This window comes from Ananas comosus, linkage group 19 (genome assembly GCF_001540865.1).
Source record: "Ananas comosus cultivar F153 linkage group 19, ASM154086v1, whole genome shotgun sequence".
In the NCBI taxonomy this organism is placed as follows: Eukaryota; Viridiplantae; Streptophyta; class Magnoliopsida; order Poales; family Bromeliaceae; genus Ananas; species Ananas comosus.
In genome coordinates, this window is record NC_033639.1 from 10436974 (window position 1) to 10452652 (window position 15679).

A 15679-nucleotide genomic window follows, 5' to 3' on the forward strand; every position below is an offset into this window, starting at 1 on the left:
CGAAATGTGAAAAAGAAACTATGATCTGCAGCAAGAAGGTGATTTCTATTGCAACAATAAACAATCATTCCATCTGTTACAAGTATTATCCGACAAGTTTGTGGGAGGAGTTACCTTGTCTACAAAAATAGAAGAAAAATAAATTGATGGCTAAGATTAATTATGTACAGTAGCATATAACATTGACTGTAGTAGCTAAGGCAAAAAGGAGAAACACCAAAAAAAAAAAAGAAAAAAAAAAAACTATCCAAAAGTCGAGAATGATGATGCGGCGAGAGAGCTTTAGCCATCTGAGTAAACATCATCTCTGAGCAAAAAGGAGCGGGGCTCGATCTTAAATCTTAAAACTTCACCTCAGTTTCATTTCAACTCCATCACCGGAATGGCTTTCTTTACCGGCCAGTTTTTCTTCCTTCGTATAGACTTTCTCGCCACATTTCACAGCTTGATACCCGCATCGGCTAATGCTGCTGTCACAGAAGCCGAGGCTTCCTCCAGGGTTCTCTGCTTCTTCACGGTGTTGAAGGCCTCGATAATATCTCCGACCTCCCATTCATTGAAATCTTCAACGCCAATACCGCATTCCAATCCGGCACCAACCTATATTTATAGAATAAAGACAGGAAAAGTGCAAAAACATAATGTTAGTTCCGCTAAAATACATAATGAATCTTGTGAAACATATAATAGAACAAAGTGGTTATTTCGCCAGGCGTCGACAGCAGTTGCTCTACTCCTAGAAGCAGCAGACAGATGTTTGGCAAACAAAAAGTCTGAAAATTTTCCAGTGGTGGAAAGCTGAAAAGAGCTCTTTTGCCCCAAAAGCAGAAGTTACTTTTCCAGATTTTGCTTCTGTGATTCTGCTGCAGCGAGCAGTGGTTAGGGGATTTGAATGCTCAGCTATTAGTGGTTTTTAAAAACAGCCCAACTCGAACCACGCCTATTCAGAAGCTCAAGTGGCACCAAAGGGTTGTAGTTCCTATTCAGAAGCTCCAACTCAAACCACGCCTATTCAGAAGCTCAAGTGGCACCAAACGTCGTGAGAATTACCTCCTTCACCTCCTCCTTGACGCGTCGCAGAGAATTGATTTTGCCCGTGTGAACTATCTTTCCGTTTCGAACAACCCGAACACCACAATCTTCCACTACTTTTCCCTCTCTGACCATGCAACCAGCCACTCGTCCGCTACCACTACTAAATGTGGCTCGAACTTCAGCTGTTCCTATAGGAACTTGTTCCTGCAATACATACAAAAGAGGTGATTGTTTAATTAATTAAAAAGGATTAAATTAAATAAATATCCTTACAAGTTTCTCTTAACTACGAAAAATCACTTTTTTACTATGATTAAAAAAAACGTATCATTAATGCATCAATATTAGTCAAAGTCAGTGCCCTGTTTACCTCAACTAGCTCTAGGAGACCTTCCATGGCATTGCGCAAGCTATCTAATAGATCATAGATGACTCTGTAAACCCGTATCTCGACATTCTTCTTTTCTGCATAGCTCTTAACCGAGCCCGGCACTTTAACATTGAAACCGACTATAATTGCTTCAGACGCAACAGCTAGATCGACATCACTAGTGCTCACGTCTCCCGGAGCTTGAAGTAGGAATTTTAGAGAAACATTATTTTGTGGAAGCACTTGAACCGCATGCCTGATAGCTTCAATTGAACCCTGGTTTAAATGAAAGTCTTACAAGTTAGAAACGAAACAAAAGTTGCGATGAATATGCAGAGGCAAATCCCACAGTTGCTTAAATAAATAAATAAAATGGGACGTATTCATTGGCATAGAATCCTTCTTTCACCAAGGGAAGGTTCCCGGAATATGTTATTAAAAAAGAAATTTTGCGGACATAACTGTAGCAGGATCACAATTGAGGTACTAATTATGTAATTAACAAGCATTTGCATACGGCATACCTGGACGTCAACTTTGAGGATGATATTCAGCTGATGTCTATCTAGTCCGGACTGCTTTCCTGCTGAAACTGTAGCAGCAATGGAAGAAAGAGTGACCTTTCCTTCCCCGGCTTTTGCCGATATCCGTTCGATCCGCAATGAATTGGCACGTGCTTCAGCCCTTTCACGCGCGACATCGAGGGAGCTAACAACCTCGAATTCGTCGCCAGCAATGGGAACATCACTCAGGCCAATTACCTGAAGACAAAATTTGCAAAAGCAATACTAGAATAAGTGTTTCAACTATGAAAATAGATACATGCATATACATACTGACACGTGCATGAACATCAAAGCTTGAACATCTGGGACCATTCATGTGTCCAATCAACACAGGGTTAGCATCTAAATTTTTTCAATTATGTTATTAGGACCGCTAATCAGCATTCTCAGTGATTCTTTCCCATGGGCAAAGGCAAAACAGATGCTGAACTGCTGATCACAATATTTTCATGATTTTACCTGAAACTTTCAGCTCCAAGACTATGCAACCTAAATCTTATCTACACTTCAAGCTCTAAGAAGGAAACTTCTTTCTATAATACTCGACAATTTTCTCGATTGATACAGGTTTAATAGCTTGGTTCTGAACTTACAATTTACAACCTAGGACATGCATCTAGAATTGTTCGGGACTTTGTCCCAAGATAACAATACACTAAACAAAGGTAAGAATTTTGAGATTTTAAATGTGCTTAAATAGCAATAATAAATGACTATTGAAGAAGTATTGCAAAGGCATAACATGAGAAGTAAACAGGAAGAAACCAAGAAACCTGCACAGCCATGGATGGTCCAGCTTCGTCAACTCGGCTTCCTCTATCGTCAAACATAGCACGAACCTGCTTGTTGAAAATATAATACCTTAAGAAACGATTGACCACGAAATGAAACCAAATGAACAAAAATGGAAACTCAGAGTGTGTACTCTGGAACGTTGCTATTTTATACAGACGTGTAAGCAACGACTTAATAGGAAACTAACCTTCCCAAAAGCTTCACCACACACAACAACATCTCCCCTTCTTAGGGTTCCATTTTGCACAATAAGAGTAGCAACTGGTCCCTTGGATTTGTCGAGACCAGCCTCTATTACAGTACCCTTTGCATTTCTATGAGGATTGGCCTTCAATTCTTGTAACTTCACCAATTTTAATAAATATATGTTAGAGAGCTTTTGGAGCCAGATGAAGCAAAAACTTTAGAAATTAAATCCAACGGACATATATACCTCTGCTACGAGCATGACGGTTTCCAACAGCTCATCAATGTTCTCCCCTTTAAGAGCACTGATCTGACTCAGCATAAAACCAAACACGATATTGATTATTGGTTCAGGAAATTTAATAAGAAAAGAAAGAAGAGACAATAAGCACTTAAGCTGGTATAAAGGAAACCAACCTGAACCATTGGGGTGTCACCACCCCATATTTCCGGCATAAGGCCAATTGTGGAAAGTTCTTGCATTACCCGTTCCGGACTGGCTCCTTCCTTATCTATCTGAGTGCAATGTCATGACAATATATGAGAGAAAGATGATTTTTTTCCCCCAGAAAAAAAGATAATACTGATGCAATGTATGAGAATAAAAGGTAATTTTGGAAGATATACAGGTAGAACAGGGAATATGCCTTATTTATGGCTACTACAATTGGCACGCCTGCTGCCTTAGCATGAGCCACCGCCTCATTTGTTTGGGGCCGAACACCATCATCGGCAGCCACTACTATTATGCAAATATCTGTTACTCTCGCCCCACGTGCCCTCATTGCACCAAATGCCTGTGAAAAATGTGAGATTACTTATTCAGTAGATTGTTTGTATTTCTCGGCAACAACCTATTCTCACAGAGCAAAATGTTAATTGAACGAAAAAGAAGCCGACTGAATAAGAGGTTAGGATACCTCATGCCCTGGTGTATCGAGAAAAACACAAGGCTGAGGCTTGCCATCGACCGGTACGAGAACCTTATAGGCTCCAATACCTTGGGTTATTCCACCTGCTTCGGACGACACCACCTGCAAAATCCAGTGGTCGGGACTTTTAAGATATTCAAAAGCTGTAAAAATGTGACAGAACAGTCCAATTATCTATCAGAAAATATATCACAAGGTAAAGTGATCAAAATATTACCTTGCTCTTTCGAATGTGGTCTAATAGTGTTGTCTGCAAATGCAAAGCACGTAAGTATTAGTAGAATTTCGAAAATAATGACAAATAAAAGAGAAAAAAAGAGCACTTTAAAATGTATACCTTTCCATGATCCACATGACCCATAATTGTGATAACAGGCGGCCTATCCTCCAACATGTCCATATCCTCCTCATCGAGAACATCTTTCTTCTTCGCCATTTCTTCCACTCTAACTGGGTCCAATTCTATCACTTCCACATCATACTCCTTGCATATCATCTTAACCAATTCTTTATCCAAGGTATGTACTGTGTCGGGCTTAACTCCTTTCGAGAACAAATACCCAAGAATTTCAGCCTCGCTGACAGCCAAATGATACGCCAACTCCTCGGTCAGCATCCCCTCTTCCCCCACTTCAAGAATCTCCACTTTGACTGGCTCGGCAGCTTTAGCCGCCTGCAATCTGGCCGCCTTACGGCTCGCCTTACTCCATTTCCTCCCTTTCCTCGCCCCCGTCACACCAGGAATCGGTGCATCAAGATCTGCAGCATCCTCTACAGGTATCTCATCATCATCCATTAGGCGCCTGCGCAGACCACCACTAGTGCTCGATCTCTTTTTGCGCTCATCTTTAACTTTGGATGGCGGAGGTCCCTTCACTGGCTTTGTGGGACCTAAAATGGCTTCAGCGGCAAGCGGATCAACAATTGGCTTCTTTGGAGCAAATTTATCTATAAGAATCGGCTTTCGGTCCTTGACTACATCCGGTTTTTTCCCCACTGCGGAAGTCGGAGGAGTTGGCGGAGCAACAGCAGGCTTAGATTGCAATCTAGGTGCGGCTTTGGGCAGAGGACTAATTTGCTGTCTTGCAGAAGCAACTGGTAATGGAGCCTTTTTCTCATCATTCTCATTCACAGATTCTTTTTTCGGGAGTTCTTTAACTACTTTCTGTACATTCGCGACCGGGTTTCCCTTTCGCCACACGCTCTTAAGCGTCTTGGATTTCGTACTCAGAGAATTTGAATTTGAATTCGAATTCAAATTCACCGGTCTACTTGGTTTGGAGCTACCATTCGACTTTGCACTATCCTTTAAGTCTCTTCCGGGCGGTTTCAACGGAGTCGAAGTCTCGAGCTTCTCCGCTTTCTCGAGAACCTCCCCCAATGATTCTATAAGCTTATCACGGTCTTCCAAAGTCGGCCTTTTCTCGCCCGCAACATTGTTTGAAGCCCACGCCGCCGGATTAGTCGGGTCGACCGGACCATTCGGCCGGACTTTGAGAACCGGCTTCGGAGACGGTTTCAGGACGAGATCAGCATCGTCGTTGCTACCACCAGTTACAGTACTTCCCTTAACTGTAGATTCTGGAGATAACTGAATCCCCTTTGCTTCAATAAAAGCAGTGGTGACCATACAATTACAAAGCCGGCCCGGCGAGTTCGGCAATCGGCGGCGTGTTCGATCGAAGCTACTAAAACTAACCCTAGGAATGACTCGGAATCTACCAAAATGGAAATGTGATGGACCAACCTCAAAGATAGGAGAAGGGTTCGGCCTCACACTTCCCAGAGTTGCAAGGGAAGCAGGAGAAGCCATTGATTTCCCAAAAACTGGCCTCAAACCCACATAAAAACTAAGAAAGATTATGAGCTCTCACCGAGCGTGTAGCATCGAATCCCACCAAAACCTGCATCAAAATCGCATCTTTTTATCACAGTTCGGTTTCAAATCGAGGAGAGAACAACGCCCATGCTGCGAATTTGTTAAAAAAATTGATTTTTTTTTTGGGCCACGGACTGATTCCAATACGTTAAAGCAGGGGATAAACCCTAATTCTATACTCTGATGAGAAATTGGGGAAGAGAACAGTGTTACCTCGTAAGAATTGGCAATGGAAGGGGCTCAATTTATCATCACCTCTGCTTCATAGAGAGAGAGAGAGAGAGAGAGAGAGAGAGAGAGAGAGAAATAAGGGAGTTTTGGTTTTTTTTTTTCCTTGTTAAATGTGGAAATTTTATGGTAGGAGAAAAAGAAAAAAGAAAAAAAAAAAAGGTGGGGTTTTTATTTGTGAGGGAGGGGTCTCCAAAGGCATGTGTGGCTCTTTCTCTGCTTGTCAATTTTATGTGATAAGGTTTTTGATAGGAAGAGAACCACACAAGCCCCCTCAGTCGACTCTCTCTGTTTGCATGGGAATTTTTCTTCTTTTTTTCCTTTTTCTTTTTCTTTTTTTTTTTACTGATTTTTGTTACTGCGGCAGAGCCTATTTCAGTTTTTCATTTCAGACTTTTAATGAGATGTAAAATATACATCTATTTTTGGATATATGTGCAACAATCCGACCCGTTAGCAATAATAACTCGTTGGGTCCAAATTAGCGGCCTAAAATACTTAAGTCTAATTATTTGTAAAGACGATGTGAGATTTGTGAGATGGATAGCACTTAGCTCTCACACTTTTAGCTGGTATTCGGTTCTAATACCAAATGTAACAATTCGACCCGTTAGCAATAATAACTCGTTGGGCCTAACCACCTGCCCAAAATATTTAAACTCAGCTATTATTACTAGCGTGTAGAGTTTATATATTATAATTAGAATTTGTTTTCCACCCGATATAGAACTATTAGGGCGTTACAATATGAATAGCATTGTTTTTTCTATTTTTCAATTTATTTTTTTTATTTGAAGTGTTTGGTTTCTCTTGCACACTTTTGCCATTGAAGAGAGTTAGTGATTTTATTCGCAGTTGATTTGATTATTATTAGGCGTATTTTTCAGAATTTGATCAAATTTAATAAATTTGATCTTTTTCTTGATAAAAAAAATTATTTACATGTTTTAGTATTTCTAAAATAGTTTTTCTATTTTAATAAACAAGGACTGCATTTGAGTGAGTTAGCACATATTAATTTTGTCCATTTTTGCTACATTGAAAAGCTAAACAATATTTTAGATCTAAAAACATGAGTTTTGACTTTTTATAAGTTCTACTACTTTTGTTGTAATAAAAAGTAGTCCAAACTGAAAAAAGTAGGCAAAAGTTGTTCATACAATTGTAGAATCTATACTTTCTAAATATTTCACCAATCCACTATATAAGTGACTAAAATACTTAATTTCTGAATATAAGTTTAGAGTGTGAGTTTAAGTTGAACTGTGCTGAGCTATAAGATTTTTTTTTTTTTTTTTTTTTGAGAAAAAGGCAGCGTGCTACCTGCTTCATTCATTCAGTAAATGAATTAAGCAACATGGGTGAGGCAGCAAGACCTCGATGGAAGGCAGAAAAAAAAAATACGATTTTTTTATTTTTAAGCAACATGGGTGAGGCAGCAATGCCTTGAAAAGAATATATGGTTTTTATTTTTATGGACCTAATGAACTTTTACCTTATTCATGATTCACACATTTTTTTTTTCCTCATTGTGTGTTTTTCCTTCCTTTACTACTGTTAATTTAATTTAATTTAATTTAATTATCTATTTTATCAAAACTGAAAAACGCAAAATATGCCTGTTTCATAATTTCCAACAAGTAAGAGGGCTGATCCGAAATAAGCCCATTTCACAATAATGGGCCTGGCCCGGCCCATAATAATAACAAAGCCGCATACGCGTTAACTAATCGGAGCCGTCCACTTTATATGATCTGACTATATGATCGGACGGTGGAGATTAGCCGAAGCTCAAGTGGCCTCGTCGCGGGACACGCATGCAATGAAACGTTACTCGGGCGGCGCCACCACCACACTACATACTCGCTGCGGTGGACTCACACCGATCATACTTTGACCCACCCCGACACACCGGCCTCCCCCCCTCCCCCCCCAACAAAAAATCCAATTTTTGAGGTTTCGCCTCCTCGATCGATCGCGCGACCCGGGTTTTTGATCTCCTGCGATCGAGAATGTATTGGAGATGGGCGCTGTCGAGGGGGTTGAGCTCCGCCGCGGCGCGGTTCCACGGCCACGGGCGTTTTACGCAGAGATTCTCCCATGCGGCCCCCTGTGGGGGTTGCTTGGGGAGGAGCCCGTGGGAGACACGGTCGAAGGTGCGATTTTTGCCGCTTTTTGTTCACCTTTGATCGGTTTTTTGAGATGGGTCTTTGTTTTATTTGTTGTTTGTTGAGCTTTTCGTGTGTAGAAGGTTTTTTGTGTTAGGAATCGAGTGTTGGTGTTAGGATGCACGCTAGGTTGATGATAAAATGTATCACCTGTCCGTTTTATGCAGCAAATCATCACCAAGTTGTTGTTTTGGAGCTTCATATGTTAGCTGAGGTTCAAAATTGATTGCACATATGCTATTTGAGCTTATGGTGTGGATAAGATTCTCTGTATTAGCTTCGTCGTGTTTATTGGGTTTGGATGCACGCCAAGTTGATGATGAAATGATTTTCTTATCTTCTGTGCGCATCAAATCGTACTTTAGTTGTTTCTGCGATGCATTCATGCTAAATTTTGATGTAGATATTGGCTTGGGCATTCTTATGTTGTGGATGGAGGATGTATATGAAATTATGAATATATAATTTGATGGGTACATGAGATTTGGAGGAATATGTTTACGCTAGGAGATTGTGTGCTTTTTTAGTGATTTTTCGGTATGAATCCTTGGTTGTGTTGCATTAGTTAAACATTGTTAATATTATGAACTAACGGCTGGGAAATTTTCTTGTGGGGAACCAGATATTTCCTAATCCAATATCTAATATTGCACAAATTATAAGGGCCTCAGGCACTTTTTGCTAGAACCAGTGAATAAGCAGACTAAGTCTCTTACACTGCCAGTAGCCTTTTTGAACTTTTTTTTTGGTCTTATACTCACATACTATCTGTTTTACCTGATTAATTGCTTGCAATTTTGCTGCTTCAAGTACATAATATGCGCAGTTGTTTGTTTTTGCTGCTTGACGTATAGTGGCGAAGTGTTAACTTTTGACAAGTAATATCTTGACAGTCCTGCTGTTTTTTATGTGAATTAGTAGGTATTGGGTTGTACAGAAACTTATTCTTTGGGATTGCGTGGGTTGCATGACATAAGGTACCAGATTCACCAGGACAGCAGTTCGAGAGCCGAGGTTGTCACTGTTGTATTGATCTTGATTGCATTCATAGTATTTGGTTTTATTTTAAATTTATAACAAATCTGATTGCATGGGCATTGTTACTCTTCCACAAGGTGAATGATTAACTAGGAATTTTTTATCATTTCATATGTCTCCATTGTTCTCTTCTGATCTGTTCCTCGTTAGTCATTAGTTGGCCAATCTCTCTCTCTCTCTCTCTCTCTCTCTCTCTCACACACACACACACACACACACACACACACACACACCCAACTTCACAGCTGGGTTCGATGAATAGTTGATGTAGAATTTTTCTTGCAGCTTTGCATCTCTTGCGAGTTAGCACTGAGCAGCTTTGAACAACATTTATTGTGGCTAAGAAAGAAGGATGTTGCTAAGACAAAAAACTATTCCTATATATTACTGTAAACACAAATTCCTTTAAAACACAAGCTTAACAGGGTTGATGAGGATCTGCATTTAATGAGTCACTACTTACCAAATTAGCTCTGAGCTTGGAATGATGGTTCTTTTTTTGCTCTATGTATCAGGAACCACTAGATCCCTTTTCCTTAGTTGCTGATGAACTGTCACTTCTTGCTAATAGACTGCGTTCGATGGTGGTCGCTGAGGTTCGTGATAGTGGGCTGTTATTGGTGTAAACTGTTCCACCTCCTTTCAATGCTTATTAAATCATTTGTTAACTTCATGGTGATGTTTGATTCTTAGACTAGTTAAAATTATCTGAATCTCATCTCGTGTTTCTTAATTTCTTGCAGGTTCCCAAGCTGGCATCAGCTGCTGAATACTTTTTTAAAATGGGAGCTGAGGGAAAAAGATTCCGCCCTACCGTAAGATCTGAAAACCACTGACAATTTTTTCCACATTCCACGTTACTATATTTATGCCTGAGATATCATCTACTTACATAATTACCCCTGTAAAATCTGGATTTTTTTCCTCTGTCCCTCCTAAGTGCAGTTTATTCCCAAGATATCTTTCTAGTTTTTATTTAGTTGAGGAATCATCCAGCAAGATCCGTTTTTTGCTACTACAAAGGACGCATATGTAAGAAATTAAGTTGTGAAGGGCCATTTGGAAATTTAGATTTTGCACTGATTTTTTTCTACCAAAAATGGATCTGTATATGTTTAAAAGACAATTTCGCATAGGCATATATTTAATTATTGTCTATTTTGTGTGTATGAATTTAAATTGCTGCAAAAATGACTTTGATGTGAAAAATGAAAGCCTCTTATAAGTTGCTCTTCTCTTCATTTTTTGCTTCTAGTGTTCTCAACAATTGTTTGATAATCTGCCCATAGGTTTTATTGCTGATGGCGTCGGCCTTAAATATGCCCATATCACAATCAGCTGCAGATGGAGTGTTTAATACCTTGTCAAACGAGTTGCGTACTCGGCAGCAGTGTATTGCAGAAATTACTGAAATGATTCATGTACCTTATACGCAGCCTCTGCCTTTTGTTAATTATTATTTTTATAACTTGTTTGATGATCAGCTTCCTTTCACACCTTATTACAGGTGGCTAGTCTTCTTCATGATGATGTATTGGATGATGCTGACACTAGGCGCGGGATTGGTTCATTGAACTTTATTATGGGTAACAAGGTATTTAATCAATTCCTGTTACAATCAAGTAAAAGATCTGTTCCATTTTGGTGTCCATTCGTCCTACATTTAAATACTATTAAACCTCCAATGGAAAGGATGTAGGAGAAGTATTATTTAATGGAAAGTGCACAAATTTCATAATGTATTTCTAACAAATTTAACAGTGCTTGTGCATGACCAGAAAAAAGGGGGAAGAAAAATTGCTTCAGTTAAAGCTCATAAATATGTGTATGATTGTCCTACAGAAGGACATGGTAACTAATTGCAACTCATTTAAACTTTTCTCAGCCTCAGAAAAAGCAATCTGTCTGCAGTATTTGACATTCAGCTTTATGTTCTTTTTTCCCCCCTTTTCTTATGGGATGAGTTTATATTCTGTGCCTATGCGCTGTATAAGTATTGTTGATAGGTATTGTTAGGTATTAACAACAATTTAATATGTCTTTAATTGTGGAGATTCATTTATTTATTTTTGTTAAGTCCTCTTCATTGATCAGTTGAAGTTGTGCTTATGCAGCTTGCTGTGCTGGCTGGTGATTTTCTACTTTCTAGGGCTTGTGTTGCCCTTGCATCCCTTAAGAATACAGAGGTAATTGGACTTTCAGTATTCTCGCTCTGTAACCCAAGTTATTATCCATTATTGTTGTGCTTCATAGTTGGTATTTGGACAGATTTGACTTATCATGTGCTCTTGTGTAAATATTGGTGAGGCTTTCTTCCTGATTCATTGATTTTGTAGTATAGCTTTTTGGTCTCTCGGAGAATAGATAACCTGAGTTTTCTGTGATAAGTTGCTTGGGCACCATTATTATGTTTACATGCTACAAGGCTACAAGCTGCCTAGGAATTTGCATCCTTAGGTAATTTTAACAATGCGTACACACAATGTGCTTATACTCTTTGTAGACCCTGGTGGGAGGAACTTTTGGAGACTGAATTTGAAGCTCCACTCCAGTTGACAGTAGATCAAGTACTATCATGGAATTTTGAGAACTTTTAAAACTTAGACGAGCCTAATATTGATTTAAGTTATCACAGTTGCAATGAGAAGTAATGGTGTCAATACGTAATTATGTGCTTCGGTTTTCTGCATTTTCTTTGTCAGGTTGTATCTCTACTGGCAACTGTTGTAGAACATCTAGTTACTGGTGAAACAATGCAGATGACAACTACATCTGAGCAACGTCGTAGGTATATGATTTTAACTTTCCACGTGAAACATTTTGATTTTGATGGTTGCTACAGTGTGAGAAATTCCAGATAAGAAGAGTAATATACTTCAGACCCTTCATTTTGAAATCTCTATGTGATATCTCTATGTTAATGCTTTATTAGCTTAAGTGGAATACGTTTTTGTTTTTTTGTCAGTGACTAAAATGCAAATATGCTGTCGAATTCTTATGTTAAATCACTTCTTATTGTTGTGCAGCATGGAGTATTACTTGCAGAAGACATACTACAAGACAGCTTCGCTGATTTCAAATAGTTGCAAAGCTATTGCTCTTCTTGCAGGACAAACTGCAGAAGTTTCAATACTTGCTTATGAATATGGGCGAAACCTGGTTTGTTAACTGCTGAAGTAACTAAGTTCTTTTGCAAAGTTTCCTTGTATAAATCATCTATTCTATATATATATGGCTGCAAGGTGTAAAATCTGGGTTTCCATATTTGCCCCTTGAAAGTGCAATTTTTTATGTAAATGCTCTTAAGCCGTCGAGTCATCCAATTCATGGGGAGAAAGTTGGTTTTGTATTGGAAAAGGCTTTTAAAGGAGAGACATTTTTTAACTGCAAGGTTTACATGAAGATCCAGCTTTTTCATGGATATATGTATGTGGATAGATGATTTTTTCTGGTGTATTTATATGAAAATATTGTAATAACTAAAGTAAGTGTGAAATCCTTGCAGGGTCTTGCATTTCAGTTGATTGATGATGTTCTAGATTTCACGGGCACATCGGCTTCACTTGGGAAAGGCTCCTTGTCCGACATTCGCCATGTAATATCACTTCTCTGTGCCTATTTCTACAGATTGCTTCTGTATAGAAGACCCTGCCATTTCTGCTATATATAGTTGCGAGTTTGCAAGAATAGTTGCTCCATGTAAAAAGTTTCAACATTATTTGGTGATTCTCAAATGGTAGTAAGCCCTAAATCTTGAGAAATGGCCGAAGCTTTTACACATTCTGATTGTCCTTTCAACTCATTACCTTGCAATGATACATCGAGCAGTTCTGCGATCACTATACTGTACCATATTTTTTTTAGCCTAGGGCATTGAAAATTGGCGTCACGAGTTACAATGAGTTGTCATGCTTAAAAATTTCCATTGCTATTTTAGTTTGCCATTAAATTCTTTTCTTTCTGTTGTAATTAGCCTTATTTTTATGCAGGGTATTGTAACAGCTCCACTACTATTTGCAATCGAGGAGTTTCCTCAGTTGAGTGAAGTCGTTGATCGGGGTTTCGACAATCCAGCAGATGTGGACATTGTAAGCATACTCTCCACAAATATTCTATACAAACTAAACCTAGCTAATTTTGAAAACCGCCAACATTTATCGAAGCATAAAAACTGAAAATTTTCAGCTCATTTCCAATGTTTATGTACAGAGAATATGTTGCAACTTGATGACACTTTTAACCGTGAAAACTACAGGCCCTCGAATACCTACAAAAGAGCCGTGGAATTGAAAGGACAAGAGAACTCGCGGCAGAGCACGCCAACCGGGCGGTCGAAGCGATCGAAGCTTTTCCCGAAAGTGACGATGAGGATGTCATCATCTCGAGGCGTGCCCTTGTTGATCTGACCAACAGGGTTATCACAAGAACAAAGTAGAAGGATATTCCACCTTGGCGAACAAACTGGCACTCGAGAACCATGCTATATATGATTTATCATGTTACAAGTCACGCGATTTTGTGAATGCATTCTTTTAGATCATAGTCACAATTTTTTTATGGGTTATTTCACAGGATTTGCGGATCCGGGTAAGGACCCGGATTTTTTTTAAAAAAAATTATTTAATTCAGTCACAAGGCTTGAATAACCATGTTAAACTGTTCTGTAGTTCAGCTGTGTATGCTTCTACATGTAGGCCAAATATGCTGTATTAGTTTTCCAGTTTGCTGCGAAAATTGTACTAAATTATGAATCATTACTTTTTTTTTCTTTTTTGGCCATTTCAGTGACAATCTATGCTATGTGTATGTCAATATTCATTACCAAAAATATCAAAAAAAGATCTGCCAAGTAAACAATCAGGTATTCATCCAGCTCATCTAACTTTTTCCAGTTTATATCTGACATCAAGTTAGCTTCAAATCTAATATTCTAAAATTATACTCTTCTGATACAAGTATATTAAGTTTTCTAAAAAAATTACCAAGCATATTAAGATATTATAAGATATTTGACAGATCAATCAAATAGCATTGGTATGCTTCCTATGGTCTTTATAATATCTTCTCTTGTATTTGACAGATCAATCAAATAGCATTGGTATGCTTCCTATGGTCTTTATAATATCTTCTCTTGTATAGTGACTAATGATAATCCCTTCTTTTCCTGATCTTTATATTTTTGTCATACCTCTTATCAGGTGATAAATCCTTCTCTTGACCCCTCATTAGCAGGAAAGAATCAGAAAAAGCATGAATCCTTACATTTTCTATGATCAAGTGGTTTTTTTTTTTTCCTTTTTATTGGGCACATGACCTATGGTTAACAAACAACTAGTCCAAAGCCAAAGTAAATTTATCTAATAATGGACAGTTGGAAGATAAGTTTGCATTGCATAGACATTGGTGCTTAAATAAATGGCTTTCACAGAAAACAAATAGATGAAGCCCAAGAAGCACCCTGTAGTACAGGTTGGATGAGAACAAGTCTTTATCCCTTGTGTCTCTCTTCTTGAACTCATAACTAATTATACAATCTTTCACAAGGAATGCAGTTACACCAAAATATTATTTAACAAATAGAGCCTGCATCTCATGAATTCACTCAATATCTTAGAAGGCTATACATACATATATATATACAGATGTTGGTCTTTGCTTAAACAGAAAAAAAAAAAAAAAAAAGAGGAAAAAAAAGATGGGCTTTTTAAGAACACAATTCTCTTACTCAAGGATTGAGGAGGAGGACCCAGAAAAGCTGGAGCATAGGAAAGCAAGGTTCTTGATCTACAAAGTGTTGGATGAAGCCGATGCTCGACAAAAGAGGAAGCAAATTTAGAGGTCAAAGTTGCAGAATATCAAGAGGAAGATCAGTTCTGGGTTGAAGAAGATCGAGCTCAATTTCGGTATCTTATTAGCAGTTCTCAGAGAAGCAAGTGCAATTACCAGGAACTTGGATATTATTATCAAACATTAAAAGAGATTTCAATTTGAACAAGTGCCTTAATTATAGTTACTTGTTTCTCAATGAGGGGTTTAAGGGTTTTCGTCTATTTCGAGCATTTAGTTCTCATGAGCTTTGAGTTTTGGAGTGTTCTCTTGATAGTGCAATATAAATGATCTTTAAGCAGTTAATTGTCTTTGATGTAACAAATGATTTGTGGCACATAAAATAACCTGAAGCAAAGTGTGTTGGGAGGAAGTGCTTTTAGCAGCAGAGTTAAAAAAAAATACAGCAATTACATCTGCTTGTTTCTGTATTGATTCCACTCTCTCTTTCCAGCTGAAATATTACAAAGTAATGGCCATAATTTAATCTACAAATTTTTAACTAGCATTAAAATACAATTCCTTAGAAATTCTCACACTAGACTAAGAAATTCTCCAACTAGATTTGGGGATACTTCTGAAATCTCTACTATTCCAATATAATTGAGCCAATAATTACTACTAGTTCTTAGTTTTAATAGTGTAAAATTTACATC

At 38.3% G+C, this 15679-nt stretch overlaps 2 protein-coding genes across 3 annotated transcripts; one reads left to right on the top strand and one right to left on the bottom strand.

Annotated features, from left to right (window-relative positions):
- On the bottom strand, positions 27 to 6137 carry LOC109724918 (translation initiation factor IF-2, chloroplastic). Its single transcript, XM_020253906.1, has 13 exons — positions 5977 to 6137; positions 4222 to 5788; positions 4102 to 4134; positions 3873 to 3986; positions 3600 to 3749; positions 3370 to 3468; positions 3200 to 3262; positions 2954 to 3109; positions 2745 to 2810; positions 1930 to 2166; positions 1406 to 1681; positions 1051 to 1239; positions 27 to 600 (listed from the first exon to the last, which is right to left on the bottom strand). Exons 2-13 carry the CDS (start codon positions 5695 to 5697, stop codon positions 439 to 441), a joined length of 3021 nt encoding a protein of 1006 aa, XP_020109495.1. The 5' UTR covers positions 5698 to 5788; positions 5977 to 6137; the 3' UTR covers positions 27 to 438.
- LOC109724924 (solanesyl-diphosphate synthase 1, mitochondrial-like) lies at positions 7883 to 13990 on the top strand. 2 transcript variants are annotated; one of them, XM_020253915.1, is made up of 12 exons: positions 7883 to 8147; positions 9081 to 9173; positions 9713 to 9793; positions 9941 to 10012; positions 10487 to 10618; positions 10705 to 10791; positions 11312 to 11383; positions 11900 to 11985; positions 12224 to 12356; positions 12703 to 12792; positions 13187 to 13285; positions 13453 to 13990. In XM_020253915.1, exons 1-12 carry the CDS (start codon positions 8004 to 8006, stop codon positions 13630 to 13632), a joined length of 1269 nt encoding a protein of 422 aa, XP_020109504.1. In that variant the 5' UTR covers positions 7883 to 8003; the 3' UTR covers positions 13633 to 13990. The 2 variants fall into 2 exon arrangements, with proteins under 2 accessions (XP_020109504.1, XP_020109505.1); XM_020253916.1 differs by having other exon boundaries at positions 8008 to 8147; positions 9078 to 9173.

What these genes read in the sequence shown, in the direction of transcription:
- LOC109724918 (XM_020253906.1), bottom strand. Translation starts at nt 5,697, where the DNA reads ATGGCTTCTCCTGCTTCCCTTGCAACTCTGGGAAGTGTGAGGCCGAAC. An exon ending in ACCACATTCGAAAGAGCAAG is followed by an intron (nt 3,987 to 4,101) that starts GTAATATTTTGA and finishes TGGATTTTGCAG; the next exon opens with GTGGTGTCGTCCGAAGCAGG. An exon ending in TCAAGGAGGAGGTGAAGGAG is followed by an intron (nt 601 to 1,050) that starts GTAATTCTCACG and finishes CTATAAATATAG; the next exon opens with GTTGGTGCCGGATTGGAATG.
- LOC109724924 (XM_020253915.1), top strand. Translation starts at nt 8,004, where the DNA reads ATGTATTGGAGATGGGCGCTGTCGAGGGGGTTGAGCTCCGCCGCGGCG. An exon ending in ACAGCAGTTCGAGAGCCGAG is followed by an intron (nt 9,174 to 9,712) that starts GTTGTCACTGTT and finishes TCTATGTATCAG; the next exon opens with GAACCACTAGATCCCTTTTC. An exon ending in ACTTTATTATGGGTAACAAG is followed by an intron (nt 10,792 to 11,311) that starts GTATTTAATCAA and finishes GTGCTTATGCAG; the next exon opens with CTTGCTGTGCTGGCTGGTGA.